Here is a 27,941-nt window from a genome sequence, read left to right on the forward strand (position 1 = left end):
GATTTCTAGAAAACTTACAAACACTGCAATAATTTGGGTCTCAATTACTCTTCTGATTTTGCCATTTCTATCATCCCATCAGTCACCCAGAGTGAAGTTACTTAGGGTGAATTTCAACTCTTTCTCTCTTTTCTCCCATCCACCTTGAAACCATCATCAAAATTGGCCAGAACCTTTAAGTTTCTTGAATTGTCTGTCTCTTTCTCATTCCTCCCAATCTGGCTTAATGTTAGCTGGTTTCCTTCCCTTTGGTAGCTTCCAACTCATTCTATGATGAAGGAAGTATGAGGAAGGAAACCGTGGTCATGACTTCTCTTGGGAATGCATGATCCTAAAGGACCCCTCTTCACTTATCCTGGGTTGTCTTGGAGAATTTGTGTTTAAAAAGCTGAGTCTGCCATTTTATTCTCTATCAGAATCAGTTCAAAATCATCTTAGACTTCTTGAGTCCTTGCAAACTGCTGATTTAACAAGAGCTTTTTTATTCTAAAGATGTTGGCAAGTAGAAATGATCACTGTCTCACAGAAGTGGGAAGAGAAATTAGGTTCTAAATACTGAGATATTTTAGACCCAAAAGACAGTTTTGCATTCAGTTAAAATTATTCTTTTGAGCTTCCTAGGTGACACTAGTGATAAAGAACCTGCCTGCCAATGCAGGAGACTTAAGAGACTCGGGTTTGATCCCTGGGTTGGGAAGACCCTCTGGAGGAGGATATGGCAACCCTCCCCAGTTTTCTTGCCTGGAGACTCCCATGCACAGGGGAACCTGGCAGGTTACAGTCCATAGTGTCATGTAGTGTTGGACATGACTGAAGCAACTTAATACACACACATGCAAGATTACTCTTTTAAAATCCCTTAACTCATACAAAAGTTGAAGCAGAGAAGTATCATTTCTTCACAAGTCCAGTACATCTAGTTTCCCCTGTAGAACTGAAAGAGATCACTGCTTCTTCAAACTTGAGAACCAGGTATAGTAGTTAATGGTGTCAAGTTTCCATTGAAGTGGCGATATTTATATTTAGTTACAAGGTCTGCATAGCAACAAATTCTAGTGCAGCAATTCTCAAAGTGTGGTTTAAGGATGCCTCTTTCAGGGGATTTGTGAGATCAGTACCATGTGCATGATAATATTCAGAAATTGTTTGCATCTTCCCTCTCTTTCTCTCTTGAGTATGCAGTGCAGTTTTCCAGAAGTTACCTGGCATGTGATAGCATCATTTTCCTGCTGGTTTACTGTATATGTTCTTTTGTTTTCTTGTGTGATATACAACGGTGGTGGTTTAGTCACTAAGTCATGCCTGACTCTTTTGACCCCATGGACGATAGCCTGCCAGGCTCCTTGGTTCATGGGATTTTCCAGGCCAGAATACTGATATTAGGTTGCCATTTGCTTCTCCAGGGGATCTTGCCAAATCAGGGGGTTGAACCTGCATCTTGTGCATTGCAGGCAGATTCTTTACCAACTGAGTCACCAGGGAAGCCCCGTATGATAGATATGGCCCACCAAAACAAAAGTTCTCACAGGTGCTCAGTTATTTTTAAGACTTTATAGAGTTCTGAAGCCAAAAAGTTTGAAGACTGCTTCTATTATGCACAAAGAACCAATCATATCTGAGAGGTAGGTGGAAACACAGACTGATCTCCTGGAGTCCAGCAATGTAAGTTCATATTCATACTAGAGCAGACACTCATTGTGGAAATGTTTAGTGAAATTGTCCTTACTGTTTAAACATTTTGTCATTTTCACCCCTCCTAACCCCTTATTCATATCGTTGAATTTGTACAAGGGAACTCATGAAAAATGCGACTTTTTTATACACAGATTTCCATGTATTCTTTCTTTTAGAATCAATGTGCTTCTTTCTTTCTTTCTTTTTTGATAGGCAAAAAGTAGATAGGATGCTTGTGAGGGATGCAAGTGGGGAGTTGAGGGCTCTGTCGAGAATTGATGTTAACCTCTTAAACTGTTCTGTCCTCAGTTGTCTTTTGTAAATACAAACGCTCCTCTACATAATGAGGTGTGGAGCCGTGTGTGGATGAGTGGACCATGAGAGTGCAGTCTAGAAGAGAGCATGGTTGTCCCTGCATAGAGCATCTGTAGTCCAGCACTGTCTTATGAATGGATTGAGCTCAGGGAGCAGTTACACCTGGTTTATTTTGATGGAAAGGTGGGTTTATTATACCCAAACACCACTTTTTAAAGAAATGTGAAAAGTGATCCCATTAAGTTTTTGAGAAGACATGTAGAGAGTCTGTAATTTTCCATTTTATGATTTGAGAGCCAAAACCAATCTCTAGAACAAAGCCAATTTATTCTAAAATGAACCATATGCAGATGAGGGAAGTGACACATTTTTAAAAATGCATTTATTTAATTATCTCTTGCAGAAAAAGGCAGAAAAAATCACTACACATTTTTTTTTTCCTGTTGGAAGTCTTTGGGAAGAATCTTTTAGCTTTCATTAAAAAGTGTGATGGTGTTAGAATTGTGTTTTTTTTTTTTTTAATTGTCTGTAGTTCAGTTATTAGGAAATCTTTGATGAGGCTTTGCTGAGCTGTTCTGTGAAGAAACAGATTCTCAGCTCTATAAAAATTTGTGTTGAATGATCTGAACCAGTCAAACTGCATTCCACTGCTTGCTCAAGTCTAGACTGTCCATCCCACCTCATTGTTTCCTCTAATCCAGTGTATCATCTCTGATTAGATTGATTGCATTGGGCCAACTTTTATTGAACCACTCACAGATTCACTAATTATCTATTAGGCAATGGTTCCCATAGCACTCTCGGCTTTGTGGGAGACTCAGGTGTAGATTGGTCATGTCTTCTGCAGTGGAAGCAGAATTTCTATGTGAAGCCAGGAAACACAGGGTCATAGCATCCGAGTTAGGACTCGATGCATACATAGTCATGTTTGATTGCCTCTGATGAGAGGAAATCACCCGCCTCCTCCGGCAGAATGCTTGCTGTGTTACTGAAGAGCTCTAACTGAATGAATCTTCTTAGTCATGGATATACAGAAATGCTCATGTTAAAAGTCAGGTAAATGGTCAAACATACAAGTGGTACTGGAGACCAAAAGAGGAGAAATGAGTTCAATTTAGCTCATGTAGTGTTCATGGATTATATCTTCAAGGAAGGTCAATTTTTTTTTTTTTTTTTTTAGTTTCATGGGATGGGAAGGATTTTGAGAGGCAAAGTTGAGAGGCTTTCTCAATACCAGGAAAGATATGGAGTCAGAAAAAGCTCACAAGCTGTTTGGTGTGAGTGCATAAAGCAGTTAGTTACCTTATGTACGTGGCACTTCATGAATTTATTCACTGAATAAAGGATAGAATTAATGACTGAGGGAACGGTGGCGAAAAAGTCTTTCTTGTCCAGACATGTGGTGGCAAGGGGGCTGTAAAGGAAGTTGGTGATGTACAAGCAAGTTGACTTCTCTGGCACTTCTCTGGACTTCTGACAGTCCCAGCCCAGATTCTACGTTTGTGGAGTTACCCTTGCAGTGGGGACTGACATTCATTTATTTTTACTGACTACATAGAATTTTTAAAGCCCACTTTCCCTTTGCGTCTTAATAAAGCACTGGTTTTACTTCTCTCTGAAAAAGCTGCAAATTGCTGCCCATCCCTTGAACTGGAACAAAGGCCTTATTATTTTCCTTGAAAAACTCATATTGTCTATGTGGATTTCTACCTCCTCTCAACCCCTGCTTTTGAAGCATTAAAAATGCCATGTATTTGACTCGCTTCCTTCTAAGATGTGTTCTCTTTTGGTTCATTCTAAAATGATGGTGAAACGTTGGAATTTTGCAGAAAATTCAGCTTCCCACAGTCTCTCTGAGACCCCTCTCTGTTGGAAATAACGCTATTGTAATGCCGATGCCCCCAGTATCCTGTGGAATCTCAAAGATCCTATAAATGGCTGACCACAGGATATCCGTTTTATAGAAATTCAATCTATATTATTGCAAATAGACCCTTATGTGTAGGTATCCGGTTGAAAGAGGACACAGTCCCATCAATAGGACTGACCTAAAATAAATCTTTGGCAGAAGAAGGACAACTGGTAACAAATTTTACGTGGGCTTTGCCCCTTCCTTCTTCTTTTTAATCTGAAGGATAACATTCTGGTAGAAAGTGCTCAACTACTATTTTAAGACTTGATCCTCACAATTTAAGCTTAAAACTTCACAACTTTGAAGTCAATGAAGCACGAAAACATTGTCAGCACAAGAGGCCCTAAACATGGCAATGCTACCTTATCTCCATGTAAAAATGGGATTCAAACCTGAAAGTGAATTGAGTGTACTAGTTCAAGTTTTGACAGTGTATTCTCTGTGTCCTAATCAGCTGTAAAATGCAAATGGTGTTTAGCTACTGTATATTTAATCCTAGACACAGACATCTAAGAAGGCTAAGAGAAGTAAACTGGAAGTCCTTTGTAACTAAAAACATAGAACAGGAAAACAAACAAAAACAAGCTCAACTCACAGACTCAAAGGAAAATAGACTAGAAAACAGCACTGTCAGTGCTAGTTTATCCCAAACCCATGCACAAAGCTGTATGACTAGGCTTTCTGAACATGGAAAGAAATCAAACATGTACCTGAAGAAATGTGTACGAGAATAATCCAAACTTAAAAACATGCTGCGGCTGAAATACAATCTCACTGATGTCTGCTGTAGGTTGAAAAGGAACATCTTATGGACAATTGCTTGTTTCTTGAAATATAATAAAAACAAGCTTTGAAAATGTGTATATGAAAAGCATTGACCTATATGGAAAGAAAAGGCAGCATTTACTTTGTAATGCTATCAGGTAGTAATTCAATTTCCCGTTAACCAAACTTTAAGTACTCTGTTTTGGGTCATAGATTGGTGGTGCTTATCATATAAATTGGCCAATAAGATTTGCAAATAATACTTTTAGTGCTTGGTTTTGTGGTTGTAGCTCTAGAAAAGAAAATCAATTTAATCCCATGCATTGGTTTTCTTCTTAAAATTCATGCAATTTGAATATGACTGACAGGGCATGGCATCATTATGCAGTCGGTTAGATGGGCCGATTATGCTTATGAATATAAGAATGGAGTGAATGAAAGCAACGTGTAATTGATTCTACTTCTAGTCTGACTGTTCATTAACAGTTTGAATGTGGCACAGTTGCTTCTCAAATGGAAAACGATGAGAGCAACCTATATAGGTCCCCTCATTTGTTTCAAAAATTCATTATGCTAATATTTTTTCACGAATGTTTTTGCTGCCTTTGTTTTATCAGGCAGAAGTCTGATCGAATCTTAGTAAATGATTCTACTGCTTTCAATATTTATTTGGCATTCCAACTGCACATTTTTCAATTTACACATTTAGAAATGAAAGCAGGCTCCCTCTGGCACCCCCTTCGCAGCAAGCCTTCCATCCTACCCTCCTTTTCTATAGACTTGAGGCTAATTTCCCAGGATGGAACAAGGTGGGGGAGCACAAGGTGGTGGTTATAGCTTCAAAACAAAAGTGCTGATTTACAGGCTGATTGATTTCAGAAATAGATAAGCAGAAACAGACTCGTTTGTCTTGCCACAGGTTGGTCAGATAAAGCACGAAAGGGCTGGCCACCTCATTTTCCATACCTCTTCCAGGTAGTTGAAATGCTGATGAAATGTACAGATCACATAGCTGTTTTCTTGGCTTTCCTCAGTTGTGTAAGAAAGGGCTTCAGGTGCATCAAGACTGCTCTTCCTCTCTGGAATGCAGACCCAGACATTTCAGAGAAACAGCATTATTTTCATGACTCACAGGGAGAGATAATGCTGATTCTGTAACAGTAATCCCTGCCCTCTCATTTGCCTACAAGTTCCTGCCAGATTTTGAGACAGAGGAAAAAACAAAATTTGTGCTGGGCCAGGCAATTCTATCTAGGAGCCATAGTTGTACTGTGAGCTCCAAATTGGATTGTATTTGCAATTAGTAAGCATATTAATTTCATATTCAGTCTTCCTCTAATTCTGATTTTTTTAAATTAAATCAGCAGTTGACTTATTAAAATAATAGGTCTGAGAACTTTATACTGGAAATAGATTTCTTTTTTCTGATTAAAACTTTCAAGATCTACTCTTTCAGCAACTTTCAAATGTACAACATGGTATTATCAACGGCAGTCACCATACTGTGCATTATATTCCCAGATCCTGTTTATTTTATCACTGAAAGTTTGTACCTTTTGATCTCCTTCATCCATTTCATGCCCTCCCTTCTGTCTCCTGCCTCGGACAACCACCAGTCTGTTCTCTGTGTCTATGAGATTGCTGGATTTTTTTCTTGTTTGTTTTTTTGTTTGTTTGTTTTTTAATTCTACATATAAGTGAGATGGTACAGCATTTGTTTTCCTCTCTCTGATGCATTTTACTTAGCATAATGCCCTCAAGTTCCAACCATATTATCATGAATGGGAGAACTTCCTTCATTTTGCTGGTTGAATAGTGCTCCATTGTATGTATGTATTATGTATATAGCCCATTTTCTCTGTTTCCATCATTGGAAACTTTGGTTATATCAATGAACTGTGCCATACTTGGTTGCTCAGCTGTGTCCGAGTCTTTGCAACCCCATGGACTGTAGCCCGCCAGGCTCCTCCATCTGCGGGGATTCTCCAGGCAGGAATACTGGAGTGGGTTGCTCTGCCTTCCTCCAGGGGGTCTTCCAAACCCAGCGATCGAACCCAGGTCTCTCGCATTGCAGGTGGATTCTTTACCGTCTGAGCCACCAGGGAAGCCCAAGAATACTGGAGTGGGCAGCCTGTCCCTTCTTCAGGGGATCTTCCCGACCCAGGAATCAAACGGGGGTCTCCTGCATCGCAGGCGGATTCTTTCCCAGCTGAGCTACCAGCTGGGCTGTTGTAAATAGTGCTGCAGTGAACATGGAGGGGCAGATATCTATTTGGGATGTTTTTCTTTCCATTGAATAAATACCCAGAAGTATAATTGTTGGATCATATGGTAGTTCTGTTTTTAGTTTTTCTGAAGGACCCCCATACTGTTTTCATGCACAGCTGCATGGAAATAATCATATCAGCTATGGAAATAATCATATCCTATGGTATCTTATTCATCTACCTCAAGACTTCGTATCTGATAAACCTGCTAACTCCAAAGAAAGCCCCAGGTGTCTGGGGCATCCTTCGTTGTGTCCATGTTAAAACATGTCCACAATCTGCTTGAAATGGGTGGAATTGTGTGACAGCTGTAACCAACCAGGGTACAGTGATGGTGACGCTGTGTCAGTCCCAAGACTGAGATAGAAAAGAGAACACAGCTTCCAGTTCTGGCACGTGGTTTTGAAGCCCTGAGCTGTCCTGTGAGCAATCTGACTGTTCTGAGGTTTCATGAGAAAACCCAAACCGGCCTCCATGGTGAGTCCCTGGGACTCCCCCGCTCAGCCTTAGCTTCTGCTTAACTGTGACTATACCGAGGCTCCATGCCTGCCAGGCCCTCCAGCTGAGCTGTTTCAGAATTTTTGATCCGAAAAAGTCATAAAAATAATCAAGCGGTGATTTTTGTTAAGATAAAATGTTTTTGTTTGATGATTTTAAGTTTTTGTTAAGATAAAATGTGTATCATGTCAATGTATGGCAAAAACCACTACAATATTGTAAAGTAATTAGCCTCCAACTAATAAAAATAAATGGAAAAAAAATGTGTTGCCGAGTTTTAGGGTAGTTTCTTGCCTAGTGATAGCCAATGAGAATTTGCATGTATACAAAGTATGAGGCTAAAGTAATAGAATTCGTGGTAAGCATGGAAAACTTTATATATACAAATGTGTGCTGTTTCTTTCAACAAACAGTTGTGTTGAGAAAAGTTTATTCACAGTCATATTGCCTGTGTGACACTGTGTCTCCCTACTGTGACTTTGGGCATAATTCTTTCTCCTACTGATCCACTGAGCAAGGGAAAAGTGGATTAAATTTTCCATATTGTCCCTTTCATCTCTAAAAGTTCTTGACTACTATCTAGAATTCTTTGGCAACTGAGATACCTAAGATGTATCCTGTACTACATGTCCACTTATAAGGTAGGTTGGTCTCAGTTTGCATATTAAAATCATGGTAAAACTTTAAATATAGGTACAAGGGGCTTCCCTGATAGCTCAGTTGGTTAAGAATTCACCTGCAATGCAGGGTTTGATTCCTGGATCGGGAAGATCATTTGGAGAAGGGATAGGCTACTTACTCCAGTATTCTTGGGCTTCCCTTGTGGCTCAGCTGGTAAAAAATCTGCCTGCAATGCAGAAGACCTGGGTTCGATCCCTAGAATGGGAAGATCCCCTGGAGAAGGGAAAGGCTACCCACTCCAGTATTCTGGCCTGGAGAATTCCATGGGCTGTATAGTCCACGGGGACAAAAAGAGTCAGACTCGACTGAACGACTTTCACTTTAAACCCATATCTTACTTACCTGCTTTGGGAAATCATGTTGCAATCATGTTGCAATCCTTGTTATTACACACAAAAACATCAGTATGTGTATGTGTGCGCATGTGTGTGCAAGCATATGCTAAATACAACCTAATCTCCCTCTATTTTGTCTTTCTGTATCATAGCAGTTCTCACTTTAAAACCAAGTATGTCTGAAATAAACATCTGCATCAACTAACTGATAAGATTTCTGCCTATTTTGATCACAAGATATCATCTTCAGCATTATCTGAACAAGGGTTTAAATACTGATTAAAGCTGTTAAAAGTTGAAATTAACATTTGGGGATTTCCTCAACATCAAATAATACTCTTGACATTTAACAGACAATCAACAAAGATTTTTCTCTTTGTGATTTCTTTTCCACTGTTTAAATTTCATATGCAATTTAAAACCATTAACTATTCCATAGCTATATTTTAGTAAAGTGTTCTCATTCCTGTTACTGTTTTTTAAATTAACTGGTACTAATTAGCCAAAGCAAGTAATTTCATTTCATTATAATATTCTAATGATATTAGACTGAATTTATCTTTTTTATCAAAGTTGATCAGTTCTTGTTATTCACATCAGTGGAATGAGTTGATAATCCAGATTAACAGATAAGACTGGGAAGCAGGAGTAATAAAGGCCTTTTCAAGTAATTTGGATTAAAATTTAGTTTTTTTCTTACTATCTTTATTGACTTAAAATGAAGACAGTTCTATTTCATTAAATTCCTAAATTTAAATGTTTATGTGTGCCAGACTGGCTGGTTTTATATGCAAAAGCAAGAACATTAAATATTGTATTTTAAATATAAATAGAGGTTGAGAGGTACACATTGATTTTTGAGATTTACTATAATGAAAACTTGAAGTTAGGGAGTTATTAAGAACCAGATATCCCCAGCATATCTGATGTGTGTGAGCATTGGTAGATTGCATTGTAAATTGATATGGGTGTTTAAAAATGATTACTTTTAGAATTATTATTATTTTATATTTTTACTTTTTCAGAAACTTGCCTTTAACTTTATAGTTTTTTACGATGTCTGACACTATTATCTTATATACAAGGTGATGTGTAACATTGGTTCTTCCTTCCCATGTCAATTCAGAATGCTCATTTTGTAGGCAATTATTTCTCAGTTTATCTCCTACTGAGGATTTCTCTTTTGCCAGTGTGCCAATTATTCATATCTTATATTATAATTTGTTATGCTTGGATCTGACCAATAACAATGGAACAATTTACTGGTAGGGGATTCCTTTTCATAATTATCACCTTCCTGGAATATTGCCTACTTTAAAAAGCTATGCTATTTAAAATATTTTACCAGAGAAGCATTTGCATCATCAATATTTCTTAGCTTGTCTCTAAACTCTAAAACAAATACCTAAAATAAATAAAGCAAGAGTTATGTGAAAAGCAAAAAATTTCTCATTTACCCTATTTTTCCTTCCTTTTGCGTTTGCAGATGTCATCCACACTGTAGGGCCAATAGCCAGAGGCCATATTAATGGTTCCCACAAGGAAGACCTTGCAAATTGCTATAAATCATCTCTGAAACTGGTGAAAGAAAATAACATCCGATCAGTTGTAAGTACTTTTATGCTATTTCTTATTCTTTTTCAGCCTATATATGCTGAAAATCAATCTTGTCCACAATGAAGATAGAAAATAATTTCTATTATTCAGAAAACTAAGTTTAACCGGCTTAGGAAGTTGAGACAGCCTATTGGTTATCATGATTCAACTTTTTTGTATGTCTGACATAATTGCTTAATTATTTTGAATTTAAAATGATAGTATCCCAGAACTGGAATCATCACATCTAATTTATTTTCTCCCTGTTGTCATTATCTTTTGAAGAAAATGTTCATGAATGTGTGTGTGTTTTAGCTTGAAAGATGTTATTCTTTTAGGTTGATTTTGGTCGTCCTAAATTAATGCTCTGTAGTTGGATATGCCACATCCCTTCTACATTTTACCCATTTAGGTGGGAGAGTTCAGAAAATGTGGATCCAATCTTTTCCCTTAGCAGTAGGCTGAGATGAAAGGGAGTCTCCTTTAGCTGGGTTTGGAGGTGTTTGTTCACCTGCTTTTATTTTGTAACATGCCCTACATTTATTACATCTCAATTACACCAGGAAAATAAAACTATGAGAAAAATGAGAGTGTAAATACACAATAGTAAGTTAATTGGGGCAGAATCCCTTGGGTTTTTCATATAGATGATAACCTTGCTCAAATCATGGGGCAGGAAGATAAACACTTGCCTTCCTAACAGGCTGAATGGATCAGCACTGCTTGCGAGTTCTCAGAAGTGGTGGTTTTGTGGTGATTTTATTATTTGCATGAGGAGCATTGAGAGTCAGACACATTTAGATAACACTGGATGGTCTCTGTACTTTTTGTGAATTATTATGATTATAAAGGGCCTTTTCCAATGTACATTAGTGGGTTTGCTTAAAATAAGAAGACTGTTTCAGGCCAATTATGCTGCCTTTTACATCGTTTCCTACTTGCTAACAGAGCTAGATATTTCATTTCATCCTTTGATTTAAAAAAATGTTTCTCTTTGCAAATGAATTAATAAGACCCTATTCTATCTGAGAGGAGAAAGTTGAAGTTCAAAGAGAATGATGCACAGCAAGCTACCAAACCAGTTGACTCATTTTGTTCTCTACATGAAAATAACAACAATCAAAACAGGCGCAAACATTCTGGGAATAATTAATATTTTGTCAATAATATAGCTTCTTGACTAAAAGAGGCAAATAGGGCTGAAATGCTTGGAAAAATGGATATGTATAAAAGTTTCCAACTTGGGAAATATGATCCCTGAGACCTGAAGTGAATTTACTAACCAATTCACTGGCATCTCTAGTAATTTCCTTGAAACCAGTAAGAAGAGACTAGTCCATTAGAGACAGTATATAAATAGCACTCATCCTTTCAACAGGAAAACTAAACATCTCTTAACTATTATGACCTTAAAATAATCACATCTGTGTTACTTTACTTGATACTGCAAAGTAAACAGTGAAAGAATCATGGACTAAGTTAAATTAACTTTTCGGATACCCTACAGTGTGATACCCTAGTTGTCCTGATACTGGAATTAGGTCTACGTTGATGCATTTGATGATGATTTTGAGGGGTTAATTGCATGTTACTTGGATAAGATTATCAGGTGGTGGCACTTAAGTGAAGTTATTCCAATATTAGTAAATAAAAATGGAGATGGGAAATATCAGCAAAATATGAAGGAAAATGTCCAGCTAAATTAATCACTACATTCTTGCATGGGTTGACTGGAGTTGCCATCAAATATCTTGTCTCTTTTAAAAAGAAAAAATTATTTTCCTCCCTTTTTTTTCTTTTTTTAATTGAAATATATCAATTTTCAATGTTGTGCTAGTTTTAGGTTAACAACAAAGTGATCCATATATATATATATATATACATATATATATACATATATATATATATTGTTTTAGATTGTTTTCTGTTATGAGTTATTGCAAGATTTTGAATATAGTTCCCTGTACTATACAATAAGACCTTGTTGTTTCTTTTATATATAATAGTGCATACCTCTTAATCTCAAACTCCTGACTTATCCCACCCCTTTGGTAACAAAAGTTTGCTTTCTGTGTCTGAGTCTGTTTCTGTTTTATAAATAAATTTCTTTGTATCATATTTTTTAGACCTTCACATGTAAGAGATATTATAAGGTACTTGTCTTTCTCTGCCTGACTTTCTTCACTTAGTATGATAAACTGTCTGTCCATGTTACTGCAGATGGCGTGATTCCATCCTTTTTAATGGCTGAGTAATATTCCATCATGTGCACATACTGCATCTCCTTTATCTGCTCATCTGGTGGCAGATACTTGGGCTGTTTCCCTGTCATTGTTATTATAAACCACATATGAACACTGGGGTGCATGCATCTTTTCAAATCATGGTTTTCTTAGGACATATGCCCAAGAGTGGGATTGTTGGATCCCACTGGACCTGGTAACTCTATTTTTAGTATCTCACACAACCTCCCTAATGTTCTCTGTGGTAGCTGACTTTCTTTCTTTTCTTGAAGAAGGAAATGGAACTTTCTACTTTATATTGAGTGTCATGTTCTTGACCATCATTAAAAAACTAATGATGCTAATGTCATCAAATTGTTGTCATATGGGGGGAAATGGAAACTTTTTAGAAAAGTTATCATGACTGGATACGTCTTTTATTGAACAAGTTTCTACATTATAGACATTACTATAGGTGGAGAGAAATGTTTGATATAAAAATCCTGGTTAGCAAGCTGGAAAATAAAGTTAACTTCAGTTTATTTATATGCATATCAAAGAAAATTTCTCATAAACTCATTTATCAGATCATCTTAGTGTGACCATGGAAAAGTCACATCAATATTTTGTAGCCTCAGTTTCCGTATGCAAAGAATCAGTAAATCATTACTGTCTACATCAGAGGCTATTGTGAGGATTAGTTGAAATAATGGATGTAAGGTAACTGGAAAGTATAGTTCTCTATAAAAGTATTTGGTAATGTTATTTTAAGTGTAAGATATTTTCCTAGCTTATAATTTGGCAAGTTTAAGAGATTGAGAACATTTGTACCTTGATATTCTGAAGACCAGACCTCTAGACATCATCATATCATTTCTTGATATTTTCATACAGAAATAAATCAGCATGAAGTATTCAGTTAGTATATTTGCAAAGGAGAATCTCAGTTTTTCCTTCCTCCTGGAGATGGTGTCAGACCCCATAGATTAATTAAGCACCAGGTCCCATAAGACTGCTGCCCCTCCCCCGCCCTGCGCACGCGCGCATGCGCGCACACACACACACACACACACACACACACACACAAACACACACACATGTGAGCTTAAAATGCCAGTAGTCACAAGCTCAGGGTATCCCCCATGCTTCTGATCTACTGGCCATAGACTGGAAGGTCCAATGATCCAACCGTCTGCTTGGGTTCAGTTAATTTTCTAGAGCAGATCACAGGACTCAGGGAGACACTTATATGCATCTACCAGTTTATCAGAGTATATGATAAAGGATTCAGCTGAACAGCCAGATGAAGAGATACATAGGACTAGGTCTGGGTGGGTCCGGAGTGCAGGAGCTTCTGCCCCCGTGTGGTTGGGGTGCGTTATTACCCTGCTGATCAGTGTGTGCACCCAGTGGGAGGCTCCCCAAACTTGCACTATTGGGATATTATGGAGACTTACTCATAGGCACATGCGTGCTAAGTCGCTTCAGTCGTTCTGACTCTGTGAGACCCCAGGGACTGTTGCCTGCCAGTCTCCTCTGTCTGTGGGATTCTCCAGGCGAGGATACTGGAGTGGGTGGCCATTCCCTCCTCCAGGGGATCTTCCCGACCCAGGGATCAAACCCATGTCTCTTGCATTGTCAGGCGGGTTCTTGACCACTAGTGCCAACCGGGAATATAGGCACATCAATCATTAACTCCATTTCCAGCCGGTCTCCCCTGTCTGGAGGATAAGAGATAGGAATGGAAATCCCAAGTTTCTGATCATGTCTTGGTTCTGGTGAGCAGCCTCCATCCACAGTTCATCCAGAAGCCCACTCCGAGTCAACTCATGAGAACAACAGATGCTCCTAATGCTCTCATCACTTAGAGTTTGCCAGGGTTTTAGGAGCCCTGTGTCAGGCATGGAGTCAAGGGCGAATATTAGAACAAGGGGTGCTCCCAGTGTTCTTGCCACCTCAGAAATTATAAAGGCTTCAGGAGCTCTGTGCCAGGTACTTGGGACAGACAGAGGCCAGTTAGCTCATAGCACTGTATTTAGACAACTGAAAGTACTAACATTGTTAATAGCTATTAGTATCATCTTATTCATAATCATAAATAATATCAGTGTTAATATTACCAACTCACATTGTATTGACAGCACAGAACATGCCACAGACCTTTATGGCTCAGTAGATACACTGAATTGAATTACATTGCACTAATTTTGTCACCACGTGTAGCTATCTTAACTTTGTAAACTAATTTTTAACTTTAAAGTTCTCATACATGATTACAGTTTCTTCCACTATGTGTTGTTTCAAAATAAAGCTATGAAAATGAATAAGGAGGAACAAAATATATAACAAAGTGCCTATAAGGCAACAAGTGTCTTAAATAGAATATATTATTCTACTGGTCTGGATCAGCTAGGCTGTGCTGCAGCTACAAATAAGCTCAAAATCTTAGCGACCTGCATTCAGAGTCCCTGTCTTCTGGGCGTCTCATTTTCTCTGGGTGGTGCTATTTAGAACTGACAACCTCCTCAGCTGTAGAGTTTTGCAAAATCATGCATAAACATTTTACTGTGTCAGATTAGAAATGAATAAGTGAAATATTTGATGGTACCAAGTTTCTTAAAACAAAGGCTTTGGGATCATAGCAGAGGGTCAGAGATGTCTTCTCTACTCTAATTTATTGAAAGAAATATATTTTTCAAAATTTTACTGGCAGTAAACCAAATAACATGATCGTTTATTTATTTAATCAATAATAAGATTGATAATAATAATATTGTGTTCCAAGACATTTTAGGTATCACCTAAGACCTGCAGGATGTATGTTTGCCTCAATATGTATATTTTGTCTCAACATGTATAATTTGTCTCAATCTTCTGACAATCCAGAAAAATAAATAGACCTGGTCACCATGTCCATTGTATGATTTGAGAGTATTCTCTAATTTTCTCATCACTTTTAAATATCTTCTCAGGGAAACTTGAAATTCCATAATTAATGAGTAATTTAGGATGGTCAGGCATTGTTCTTTCCCTGCAATTTTCCTTTAAAATGCAAATACTCATGAGATCAGCAGATAATTAATTTCCTAATACCTTAATTTGAGGAAATTTATCAAATTACTTTTCATTTGGCAGGATAAATTAGAGGATGATAAAAGTACTAAACTCCTCGGCCTGAAGGAAGAGAATTAAAAGGTAGTCTGGAGGGAGGTTGGAAGAAGCAAAAAACAAAGTGAGGTGCAAAGAATTGGACTTACCTTTCAGTTTTGCTTAAAGGAGATACTTTTAAACAGAGAAGAAGGAAAAGTGATGGTTACTTAAAACAGTCTAGAAATAAGTTAGTTATGTGCTTAATATTACATTTGTGGATACAATTTTTTTGCTGTGAAAGAATAGTATTCCTTTTATTTATTTAGATCCCCCATCAGGGATTGAATGCATGCCCGCTGCAGTGGAAGCACAGTCTTAACCACTGGACTGCCAAGGAATTCTCTAATATTCGTGTTGTTAATTTAGGAGATAAAATTTTCTGAAATTTCTCTCCTCTATCCATTATTTTTTTCAATATACAGTTCTTTTTCAATATGTACCCACATGTTTGCTTTAGGTTGTAAAAGAATAAAAATAAATTAATCAATAAATCTAATGGTTCTTTTTACAGTGGCAGATTATTAATTAATGCAGCTTTATTAATACCAAAGAATGTTTAAATTTAGGATTTAAACATGATTTTCATTTCAGTCTTACCATAAAGTACCTTATTCCTTCCAAATTATTTCAAATATTCAGTTATTTTCCTCCAAACATAAATTCCCCTTGGGCAAAATTCAAATACATGCAAATTTACTTTTGTATACATTCTTGACAACCTTGAGAATGTTGATTCCAAGATAGGCATAAAGTGTAATGCTCAGTGTGGTGGATAATTAGAAATAGGATGACCTGGCAATAGGCATAAGGAAAAAAAAATGAATGAAAAGTCATGGATTCAGATCTTCTCAGTGCAAGGTAAAGATGGGTATCAAAAAAATAGATCCAAGTCTTAGAACCACATTATTCTTTTTTTAATCAGTGTTTCACTCATTTTTAGTTACGAATATTTGGTTGTCTTTACACAAGTTGGCTTTTAACTGTTTAAGAATGGATAGCTACTCCAGAAAGTAAATCTCTCAGGACTCAACATGAAAAAAAAAATTCTTCTTAAATATTTTGTTAAAAGTCATTTTGTGTTGCTGCCAAAGCAACAGAACATAATTAAATTCCTTTACATCTTATGATGGGCTTCCCAGGTGACGCTAGTGGTAAAGAAGCACCTGCCAATGCAGGTTAGATATAAGACTCGCCAGTTCAGTCTCTGGGTTGGGAAGATCCTGGGAGAAGGGAATGGCAATCCACTCCAGTATTCTTGCCTGGAGAATCCCATGGACAGAGGAGCCTGGCGGGCTATAGTTCATGGGGTTGCACAACGTCAGACACGACGCAAGTGACTTAGCACAGCACATCTTATGATATAATTTATGTAAGCGGTTGGGCTGTCACTGTCTCTAAATGTCCAGTGGCCAAGTCTGGGCCCTCTGAACCACAGTATTCTGATACATGTGACTTGAGAAATGAACAGTCAATTGCTCATGAAGGCAAACAACTAAATGATTTTGCTTTCTAGGAAAAGGTTATGTCCTGAGAAAATTAGAAGGATGTTGTGGGGACTGGAGGAGGATTGAACATATACAGAATATCCTTTTGAATATGTATTAGATGAAATATACAAATGGAAGTTGTTTACATTGATGAAAATCTTGGTGACACCTCAAGGGTGGAGATGGGGTTGAAAGCAGGAAGTAAAAAATTCTAGGTAAAAAGTGCCGGTAAATAGAAGTTATAATACTGTATCCATTATCTCATGTAGAGTTAGATGTTGATGTAGAGTTATTAAAATAGCATACACATCATCTTATTTGTTGTGTGGGGCTTTTACTGTTTTTGTTTAACTGAGCATAGAAATATAAGGGTTTTTATCTTATTCTTAACCTCTCTCTCTCTATTTTTAAAATATTATTTTAAATTCCTCAGTGGCAAATTGTTTTACTACCAGGTTCAATTTGAGGAACCTAGTCCTTGCCATTCAGAAACTGATTTCTTCTCTCAGCATCAGTTAAAAGGCATAGATTCATGTTTGTCAATGATATTAGGTATTTAAGAAAATGTGTTTTAACTGACAAAATACAGTGTATCCACTTTGACATTCCTTGAATGTGTGCGTACCAAGTCACTTCAGTCGTGTCTGCCTCTTTGAGATCCTATGGACTGTAGCCCTCCAGGCTCCTCTGTCTATGAGATTCTCCAGGCAAGAACACAGGAGTCGGTTGCCATGCCCGCCTCCAGGGGATCTTCCCGACCCGGTGATTGAACCAGTGTCTCCTGCATTTGCAGATGGATTCTTTACCACTAGCATTACCTGGGAAGCCTTCTTTGAGTGAAAACATGTAATTAAAAATAGATGTTTTTATGAAAAGGATTATGATGCAAATATAAAACAGATTCTACTTAGGCTAAAAATGATTTTCCCATGAAGTCTAACTAATAATTGATGTATGAATTTGGTAGTTTTCTGTGATTATGGGCAGACTAAAGTTACTTACTTGTTTGAATGGTATATACCACTGTGGTTTACATATGAGCGTGGTTCTAGATGATTTATAGGATGAAAACAATTGCAAATCTTCACTGGTAGGAAACATCCAACGCCAACAGAGATTCCTCAAAGCTAGACGATGTTCCCTCTATGAGTCAATAAATTTTGAGAATTCTAGTGGAAGAGCTGCCAGACCTACTATACCTCTAGGCACTGTGGCAATAAGCAGTTTTGGAATTCTGCATTTAATTGTTTCACTGTAGTATAGGTTTTCATTTTAAGGCGTAGTCAAGTGAATCTTATTTTCTTTTACAAGTTCCCTTCTGAGAGGGTTGCCATGGCAATGAGTTCTCAGTCTGAAATTCTTAAATGCTGGTTTTATTTCATTATCTGAGTTTCCATTACAGGCCACATCAATCAATGCAGTCCTTTCTTCAAGAAGACTTCTTCAGCCTTAAAAAACTGACCCTTTAATTTGTTACCTCCGCTCATCCAACTAACTTGATATCGCAATTTTCCCAGCCCACTCTTCCTCTCAAAGCACCCTCTTCTGCAGTGCCGTCAGCCTGGCCTTCTCGTGTTTTTAGACAACATCTAGTCTTGGTTTTCGGTCCTCTCATTTGAAAAGGATGATGCTGAGTGTCTGTGAGTTTCCTATCTGGGGTTCCGGCAGCTGTCTAACTGGCGTTACTATTAATAAACACCAAGAAGGAAAGCGACTTTACATCTGTGCTTCACTTTACAGTTTACAGCCCTGCGTTTCTATGCTTTGTTTGTTATTCAGATTCTCTAGCTGACTCCCTGTGTTTCCTTTGATTTTGCCAAGGAGGGTGGGGGGCGGCTAAACCAGAATGTTTCCTTCCTCTTTCTTCCCTACACTCACCTCTTAGGAGATGTCCCAATTGGGAAGAGGGGTACAAAAGATGGAATAATATTCTCATCTGGTTATTGTTGCTGGTGACCAAGGGTGGCCAGCAGAGACGAAGAGGCGGGAAAGCACGGGGTGATCGTCAATTCACAGATCACGCTTGGGAGACTTGTTATGCACCCAAACTCATATGTTCATATATGATCAACTTGTATCTTCCAGTGGCCACAGCAGAGCAATGATTGGCGTTAGAAGAAAGAGACCAGTCATTTAGCCACAAAATACAATTAGAATAGCTAGTAGTTTTTCACTTTGTGGCAGACACTGTGTTTTACTAATTTAATCACAGAGCAATCCTGAGTTAGGGTCTGTGGTTTCTTGCGCTTTACAGATGGGCAATATGAGCCAAAAGGACAATAAGTAAAGTATCTAAAGTCTCACCTCCAACAGCGAACGGAGGTGGGATTTGAAATAAGGAATTCTAAATCCAGTGGCTTTACCCATTGTCCCATTCCTTTTTCCTTTTCTCTGCTGCTTTATGTCTCTCTTCCCTGCCCCACTCTCTCTCACTCTAAATGGTCCTCAATAGTACTGTCTTGTAGGGAGCATTTTGTGAGGGTGGTTTTGGGCAATCACACTGTCCGGGATGCAGGTCAGGGATGCTGCAGCATGTGGGCTGACCAGGCATCCAGTGAGATCATGTTTTGCTGGACAGTAATGTAAGTGGATACCTGTTTATAAACAACAGTGTACGTAAAAACAGTCTTTTTACTCTTAGTATATTACTGGTCTACCGTGGAAGTTAAGGGATGTTTGTGCTTAGTTTCCCGAGAATTTTCCCAGAGAAAACCAATCAGTCATGATGACAGTGGCACTTATGGTGGGCAATACATCCCACCTGTTTGAGTCTGCATCTGCAAATGTTCTCTGGAGGATGATTCCAGGTAGGGAAGCAACCAGTGGACTACTCATTGTATGTTGCTTGATTCCTTACATGCTGCGTTAGGCAATATGTAATTGTACCAGAGTCTTTACATGTTGAAAAAACAGAATTTTACTGTCACTTTCCTTTTATATCTCTTTCATATTACACTCACTTTCATATCACACTCATTGTGTTGATTTTGAAAATTGATGCATTTCTTTATTGGGGTTCCCTTGGAAGCAGACCCTGAGAGAAGTGTTTGTGTACAAATACTTTACTTAGGAGGAAAATGGGAAGCACTGTCAGAGAGAAAAAAAAGTGAGAAAGGAAGGTAGCCAAGAGTCACGTTCTCAAGCAGGTTATATCTGTGGGCAGCTGAGCCCCAGGCCTGATAGATTACTGTGCTAGACACAAGCTGTCTGAAGACTTATTCTTGAAGTCAGCCATCCAAATTTCTTCTTCTTAAGTATAGTGTGATGTAGATGTTATAAAGATGGTAGTTAATGAGAGTGTGAAATTCTCTGAAATGCATAGAATTATGGAAGTGAGTGTTAACACTTCAGTAGTGGATAAATAGTATCACAATATAATGTCACCTAGGTTGAATTTGTTCTCAACATTTCATAACACCAAATTTTGATTCATCATGCAAACTGCAAAAAAGTCGACCACCTTAAAGTTGCATGTATGTAAAATCATTCATCAGTTAGGAGATGCGTTTTGTCAGAGTCATTTGATTATGAGGCTGCTTTTGGTTTTATTCCAATATAAGAATTCTTTCAAATTATCTTCTTTAAAAATTTTAGGCAATATGTTATCTTATGTTTTCTTCAACAGTCTTTCAATATCAGTCCTTTCTATACGACTATCTGTAACTTTTTGTTTCATCTCCTCCTGGTGACTCAGACAGTAAAGAATCTGCCTGCAATGCAGTTGACCTGGGTTCAGTCCCTAGGTCAGGAAGATCCCCTGGAGAAGGGAAGGAATACCCACTCCAGTATTCTTGCCTGGAGAATTCCAAGGACAGAGGAGCCTGGCAGGCTACAGCCCATGGGGGTCTCAGAGTCAGACAGACTGAGCAATTTTCACAATGTTGAAAGACTTATCGTTAGTCATTTTTGCATTCTGCATATGTAAATCTATCAGCAAAGACCAAAGAAAATATGTTTACAAGTGAAAGTATAAAATACATCAATTTGGCTGGATTTGTCAACTTAACAATTTTCAGTTCTTTTATCAGACTAGAGAACGTTCTCAGGAATATCATTACTAGTTTCTATAACAGTGTCTTTCAGAGGAAATACTAGCCAAGGACACTGTCAAAGAAAGTATATTGTAGTGAAATTTGTATGGAAACAGTAAGCAGATTTGTAGTGCAAGCTTTTGTCTTGAGTGTTTTATTTTTCCCAGACCTGAGAAACAGTTATTAGATCACTGTATCATGAGGAAATAGTCAATTCAAAACATGGACCGCAGAGGCCCGGGCCTGCCATTTGGTTTGAACAACGGGCAATTTTTTCATACATCTAGAGAGCTAATAGCGTAGAGCAAAGGCAATGGCTTTGAACTGTGCATTTCTTTTTCTTGCAAATGTTCAGATATTTTCTTTTTATAAGAGCAATTTCAGTGAGTGGAATCTAAGCTATTCTTGAGCTGTTCAACTGAGATACTAAAACAGCAAAACAAATAAAACCAATAAAATTTTAAAATAAAAATAAATTTCTCAGTATCGAGAAAGCTCTCTAGACTTGTTTATGTACAATTCAATAGAGTTGCAAAGAGGATTTTTTTTTTTTTTAAATAGAAGACTTGTTACAGATTGGGTTTAAGTTACACCCTAGCTATCTTTGTTTTTAAAGTGCACGCACGCGCATGCACACACACACACACCCACACTCACTTGTAAAATGTCTAAAGGGTGAAATTCTGCTTGGACGGTGTTTCATGAAAATGGTATAGTGTTGTGGGTATAATTAGGGCTTACATAGAGGAGTATATTAATCGCTGATATTTTAGCTGAATAACTTTAGTGCAGTCTTTTCATTTCTTTTGAGTCCATTGTTTGGGGAGTTTCCTTGCTGCAAGCTATCCTAAAGGCTACACAACAGAAAAGCTTACAGTCCAAACTAGGCATCATGAGCGACATAGTTTTTTCAATTGAGGGAAAATAAACTAGGGGACAGAGAGGGGGTAGTTTAATGCATTTGGGCCGAGTGACAAAGTGTGGAAGGACCACCTATATTATTTGTGGTTATGCTGTGTTTCCATGTCTTCTCTCTCTGCCAACTCAGCCTTTTCTGTTCCAGTCTGGATATGAAGGCTGGAGTTGAAGTTTGAGCAGGAGACATAGCAGATGGCGAGTATCTGGGGCCAACAGCACACACCTGCTCCATCATAAACACACAGGGACAAGGGCGCCTGCTGGCGCTGGCTCATCCGTTAGTTGATGGACAGCATCTGTATTTCTAAGTCAGAGCAGATGTAGTGCAAAGTGAGACCATGATGGGTACCACAAATTGAAAGTAACTTTAGAGCTCATATCACTAGAGGTGATGCTACCCTAGAGCTGGCATGATTCCTGCTCATGACTTGGTCTTATTGTCTCTTTCTGTTTAGAGATGACACTTTTGTTTGTTTCATCCCTTCTGTCACTGGTCATGTCTTAGAGTTTATTAACTTAGAAAAGTATGTGACATTCTGTGAATCATACCTGTATCTCAAAATCTACCTTCTTCGTTTTTATCATTACTCACTACATGAGTTTCATACATTCCATATATTTTTTCTTCTGCAGAGGAATAGAATATTCTTGAATAATACTATAAATACAAGAGATGACACATATTAATAACTGATTACTGTAACAGAAATAGATGGTTCTATGGGTGTTTATTATAGACATCCTACCATATCCTCAAGGGGTTGGTTCCAAGACCCCCACAGACACCGGAACTCAAGGATGCTCAAGTCCCTGATATAAAATGACCTAGTACTGTTGGCCGCCCATCTCCACAGGTTCTTACAGATATGGAGGGTCCACTCTGTACTCTTTTCTCTATTTTTTGTGCCTGTTTGAAATGTTCTATAATAAAACAAACTTGGATGTTTAAAAAATATAAAAAACAGTGATTCATGATATCAGTATATACATCCTAGGGTTTCCATGAAGCTAAAATGAAACAATGTTTATAGAAAGCTTAGGGGACTACCTGGTAAGGTTTATTAATGGTGATTTGTCCACCACACATGTATCGAGCAACAGACATGTTTCAATCACCGTTCCAAGTTGTTGGGATACGTTGGCCCTCATGGAGCTTGCATTCTACTAGTAGTAATTTTCACTATTAAATGATTTCACAACATTTCTAGATGCTGCAGCTTTCATTGTTATTGTATTTCAGAGAAATTATCTCACCATCATTCTATTTTTTTTTTTTACCTTACTTTTATGATTCCTGAATCTTTGAGAAGCTCAGAAGGCAAGAGAACTGAGTATAGATCCACCAAATGGTGGTTCTATGAAATGGTAATAATAGAGCTCTCAGTTAACATATTAATACATTTATAAAGATAAATGGTTACATGACTGACCCTATAAAGAGGGCACAAGAGCTCTTTCTGCAGATCAGGTTTGTTGGACATCTGATAATTGATCAGAAATCTGTCTGGAGGAACAGTTGAGACAAGCCACTACAGAAGGTCTTCAAAACAATGAAAATCCAGAAATGACTCTTTGTAAAAGTTATGTACTAAGGATATTTCCCTACTAAAATGGAAGAGCTAGAATCTGTACCAAATGCTTGAAATTTCTTGGAATGTTTTGATACCATGGGGAGATGGAGGTCTTGTGTAAGAGTGTGGTCAGCAGTCTGAGTAAAGAATAAGTGACATATTCTACGCCTTAAAATAGAACCATTTCTCCATCAGGTCCATGCTTAATGCAAAAAGCTAAGCTCTATTATTTTTTTCCATCAACAAAACTATAATTAGATCCCTCAAGACTTGTATTAAATATTAAAGAAAAGATATTAACTTTATAGTGGAGAAACGCATCAGATACCACCTTAAGCAGTTGATCAAGATTAACTATCAGTGATAAGACATATCAAAATCATGAGCCTCTTGATATGATGGAATAAAGAGAGCACTTCTTCATTTGCTGTGATATTCTTGCTAAAAACATAACCTTAGTTCACTTGCAAGAAATCATCAGGTAAATTCTAAAGGAAGCATGTTCAGAGAAATAACGAATCAATACTCTTCAAAATACTTGTCAAGGTCAAGAAAGACAAAGAGAAGCTAAGTTTGTTTACTTTCTATTTTTTATGGTATATTACATGACTTGTTTTTGAATATTAAATAAACCTTGCCATTTTTGAATAAATTTAATTATTTTTATGTATTGTTGAATTTATTTTCCTAATAGTTTTGAGGAGTTTTGCAATCTGTATTCATGAGAGATCTTAGTCTGTAGTTTGCCTTTATTGTAATGACCTGTCTGGTAAGGGTGTCATAGAATAAGTTAAGTGTTACCCCTTTTCAGTTTTTTGAAAGAATCTATGAAGAATTGATATTTATTCTTTAACTGTTTAAAAGTAAATGTAATATGTTTTAAAATACTATATGAAAGCATATTCATTTAGTTCATACTTGTGGTCTCTAAGAAATGACCTAGAAATGAGAAATAATTCTACATTATTAAAAAATGTAAAAATAATGAGAAACTCATAGAGCCCACAGTGTTTTTCATTTTAATTAAAGATATTTGTTTATGGGTTTTGCTATTCCACAGTCGCTTTACCAATTCTTGTGGGTTGTGGCCCCATGAAGCTCTCTAGAATGGCATGTCGTGTGCAGGAGGTTAATAGGGAAGTGGCTTTGTGACAGACCTCCACGGAAGGGAATGGAGGTAAAATGGGTCACAGGAGGAAGGCAGGCAACAATACAGTAATTTTCCAGGCAAGAACACTGGAGCGGGTTGCCATTTCCTACTCCAGGACATCTTCATGACCCAGGGATTGAACCTGCATCTCTTCTGTTTCCTGCATGGACAGGCAGATTCTTTACCTCTCCACCACTTGGGAAGCCTGCAGGTTGGTACGAAAAGCCTAAAGCTTTAACCATGACAATTAGTCATTGGTTGCAGACTATATCCAGGAAAGGGCATGATCTTGGGGTAAGTCACCTTCCTCAATCAGGAGCAATTCCTGGAGGGGCTATCTGCGGGGATTGCCAACTTCTGTCCTCAGTGATACTTCACGGTGTCCATCACACCAAACGTCAATACAAATTAGAGCTCTTTTTGTTTATTTTGTTTGTTTTTTATTGGAATCCAATTGATTTGCAATGTTGTATTAGTTTCAGGTCAGGTATATACAGCAAAGTGATTCAGATTTTATATATATATATATATATATATATATATATAAAATTTCAGTTCAGTTGCTCACTCGTGTCTGACTCTTTTCGACCCCTTGGACTGCAGCACGCCAGGCTTCCCTGTCTGTCACCAACCCATGAAGCTTGCTCAAGTTCATGTCCATCAGGTCGGTGATGTCATCCAACCATTTCATCCTCTGTCATCCCCTTCTCTTCTTGCCTTCAATCTTTCCCAGCATCAGGGTCTTTTCCAATGAGTCAGTTCTTTGCATGAGGTGGCCAAAGTATTGGAGTTTCAGCTTCAGCATCAGTCCTTCCAATGAGTATTCAGGACTGATTTCCTTTAGGATGGACTGGTTGGATCTCCGTGCAGTTCAAGGGACTCTCAAGAGTCTTCTCCAACACCACAGTTCAATAGCATATATATATAAAGCATATCCATATATATACAATCTTTTCAAATTACTTTCCTTTATAGGTTATTACAAAACATTGAGTATAGTTTCCTGTGCTATACTGTAGGTCCTCATTGGTCGTCTATTTTTTATATAGTATACATAGTAGTGTGTGTGTTAATTGCAAACTCCTAGTTTATCCCTCCCCCCATTTCCCCTTTGTGAATAGAATTGAGGCTCTCAACCAGAGCTTTGGCTTGCTTCAAAGCCCAAGGATTTTTAAACCTAATGGCTCTAGTAAAATAAGAATTGAAGCAGAATATTTTGCGTCTCTTGGGGATGTAAATGAAAAGGATAGCAGGCTGAGGATTATGTTTACTGTTCAGTCACAGAATCATTTTGGTCCATGTTTAGATGGTGGGATCACAGTGGAGGCTCCCTTTATTGGCTGAATTGGCACAACCCTCTTTCAGTCTGTGCTCTTTCATTTCCTTCAGTTCCTTTAGTTATTTTGCTTGGCAATTTGGCACATTTGCAGGAAAAACATATACACTCACATACATACATGCACACATAGGTCAATATAGACATATCTTAAATTATCTATATACCTGCAGTAGGACTGGCTTATAGTGTCTTGTAAGAATCGATACAAGTCCATGAATTTTATAAGCCAATGGTTGAAACATAGCCTATATTAAAAACAAATTATATAAAAATTGGATTTTATATTTTGACACATATCACTCTTAAGTACTTTATTACATTTGACTATTGTCTATAATCTTGGGTTTATTTCTGTCTATGATAACTGAATGGTAGAAATGCTGTATGACAGTGGCTGCCTTACATCTCTTCCCAATTCTGCGTTCAGTGACATTGCATAAGTCACTTTAAATTGGCCAGGGTGAGAGTATTTACACTGCAGAAATCAGCAAATGTATAACTTGGGGCTTTGTTTATTGTTTTATCAATTGTCTTGACTTAAGAAAGTGATGAAAAATGTTAATAAAGCAGATCAAATGTGTTGTATCTATAGCTGTTACATTGTGAAAACCACAAGAAATCACAGAACTATTTTTCCAGTATTTGAAAACCATTATTCTATTCAACAAAGAAGCTGCTAACATATTGACAAGTGAGTCAAAGTTTTGATACATATCCTTGTTATTTTGTTTTTGTCTTATTCTTAGCATAAATAAAAAATATCAAACAACATGGATATGGGGCTACACTTGTTTGTCAGTTACTACAGATTTTGGTTACATATGTATTTTAATACTATATATGTATGTGTGTATGTATATATGTATATCATATATACATTATATGATATATAGTATATATGTTCATATATGAAATACTATGTATATAGCATATATATTGTGTGCATATGGTATATACATCTTTGTTTTTTAGGAATCATAGATACAATTGGTAAAACTATTTAACAACCTTGTAAGTGTTCCCAACTGTAGAAAAAAAATTTCATGAATAGAGCCTTTAGAGGTTCCAGACATGGTAAATATATTTAAAAATGAAAGCTATGCTGGGGAGTGAAAAAAGTTGCAAGGAAACCCAATAATGCTCTGATTTTCCCTCAATTATAGCCGTCGTTTTCTCTTTAAATTGAACTGTCATAAGCAAACTGTCTCACACAGATGCCCTAATGGGAAACGCACAGCTTCTGGGGCTCTGCTTTGCCATTGTGGGCTGGGCACGTGCTTCTCTGCCCATAGGCTGATCCAGCGTTAAGAGAACAGGCAGAGAGGGCCTCTCAGACCTTGTAGAAATGACCACAACTGCTTGTAGAGCAGTTACATTATTTTAAAATGAGTGTGAATCTACATACCTCACAATCTAACACACAAGAGCCTACCACAGTGCTGCAAACCATATGCAATGTAACGAACTACATTTGAATTCAGTTTCCTCTTTGGAAAAATTGAAGAAATAGCTCTGCACCGTTTGCATAAACTAAGGGTTCTTGGTAATGCCTTTCAGCGAAGAGTAGGGGCTCTGTCGATATTTTCTGTTCTAAATTTTATAAATAGTTGTGTATCTGATTATCTGTAATTGCCACTACTCCAGTCATATCTATTCATGGGTATTTGTAGGTCAAAGTCAGAGAGACAGGAAGGCTAGCTTTCTTCCAGTGCCATATGGTATTTATTCTTTGGAGGAAAACTTCTTTCTTTTCTTCTGTAACATCTATGAGTTACCTTCATGCTATAAGCATTAGATCAAAGATATATTATCAGTATTAAGATATTCTTATTACTGCTTATTTACCAGTGGCACAAAGGCAGAATCTGGTCACTCTGTGTGTAAGTGATGGTTTGTGTATCCGGTAAGCCAGCATACTGAACGAGGATTTTCAGTGGGATCTTGAGGCGTGAAAGGCTTTGAGGCGTGCAGTGCTTGTTGGTTTGATGTCTCACTGATGCCCAGATTGGTCTGACTTACGTGACTGACTG

At 37.6% G+C, this 27,941-nt stretch overlaps 1 protein-coding gene across 1 annotated transcript in view; it reads left to right on the forward strand.

Moving 5' to 3' along the window:
* The window catches only part of MACROD2 (mono-ADP ribosylhydrolase 2), a 2,149,518-nt gene that overhangs the window by 1,238,170 nt on the left and 883,407 nt on the right, over positions 1 to 27,941 (forward strand). Inside the window, exon 6 of the mRNA XM_065919545.1 lies at positions 9,934 to 10,055. Within this exon, the coding sequence (XP_065775617.1) occupies positions 9,934 to 10,055 (122 nt within the window). The remainder of the gene's footprint in view (positions 1 to 9,933; positions 10,056 to 27,941) is intronic.

This window comes from Muntiacus reevesi, chromosome 2, assembly GCF_963930625.1.
Source record: "Muntiacus reevesi chromosome 2, mMunRee1.1, whole genome shotgun sequence".
Lineage (NCBI taxonomy): Eukaryota > Metazoa > Chordata > Mammalia > Artiodactyla > Cervidae > Muntiacus > Muntiacus reevesi.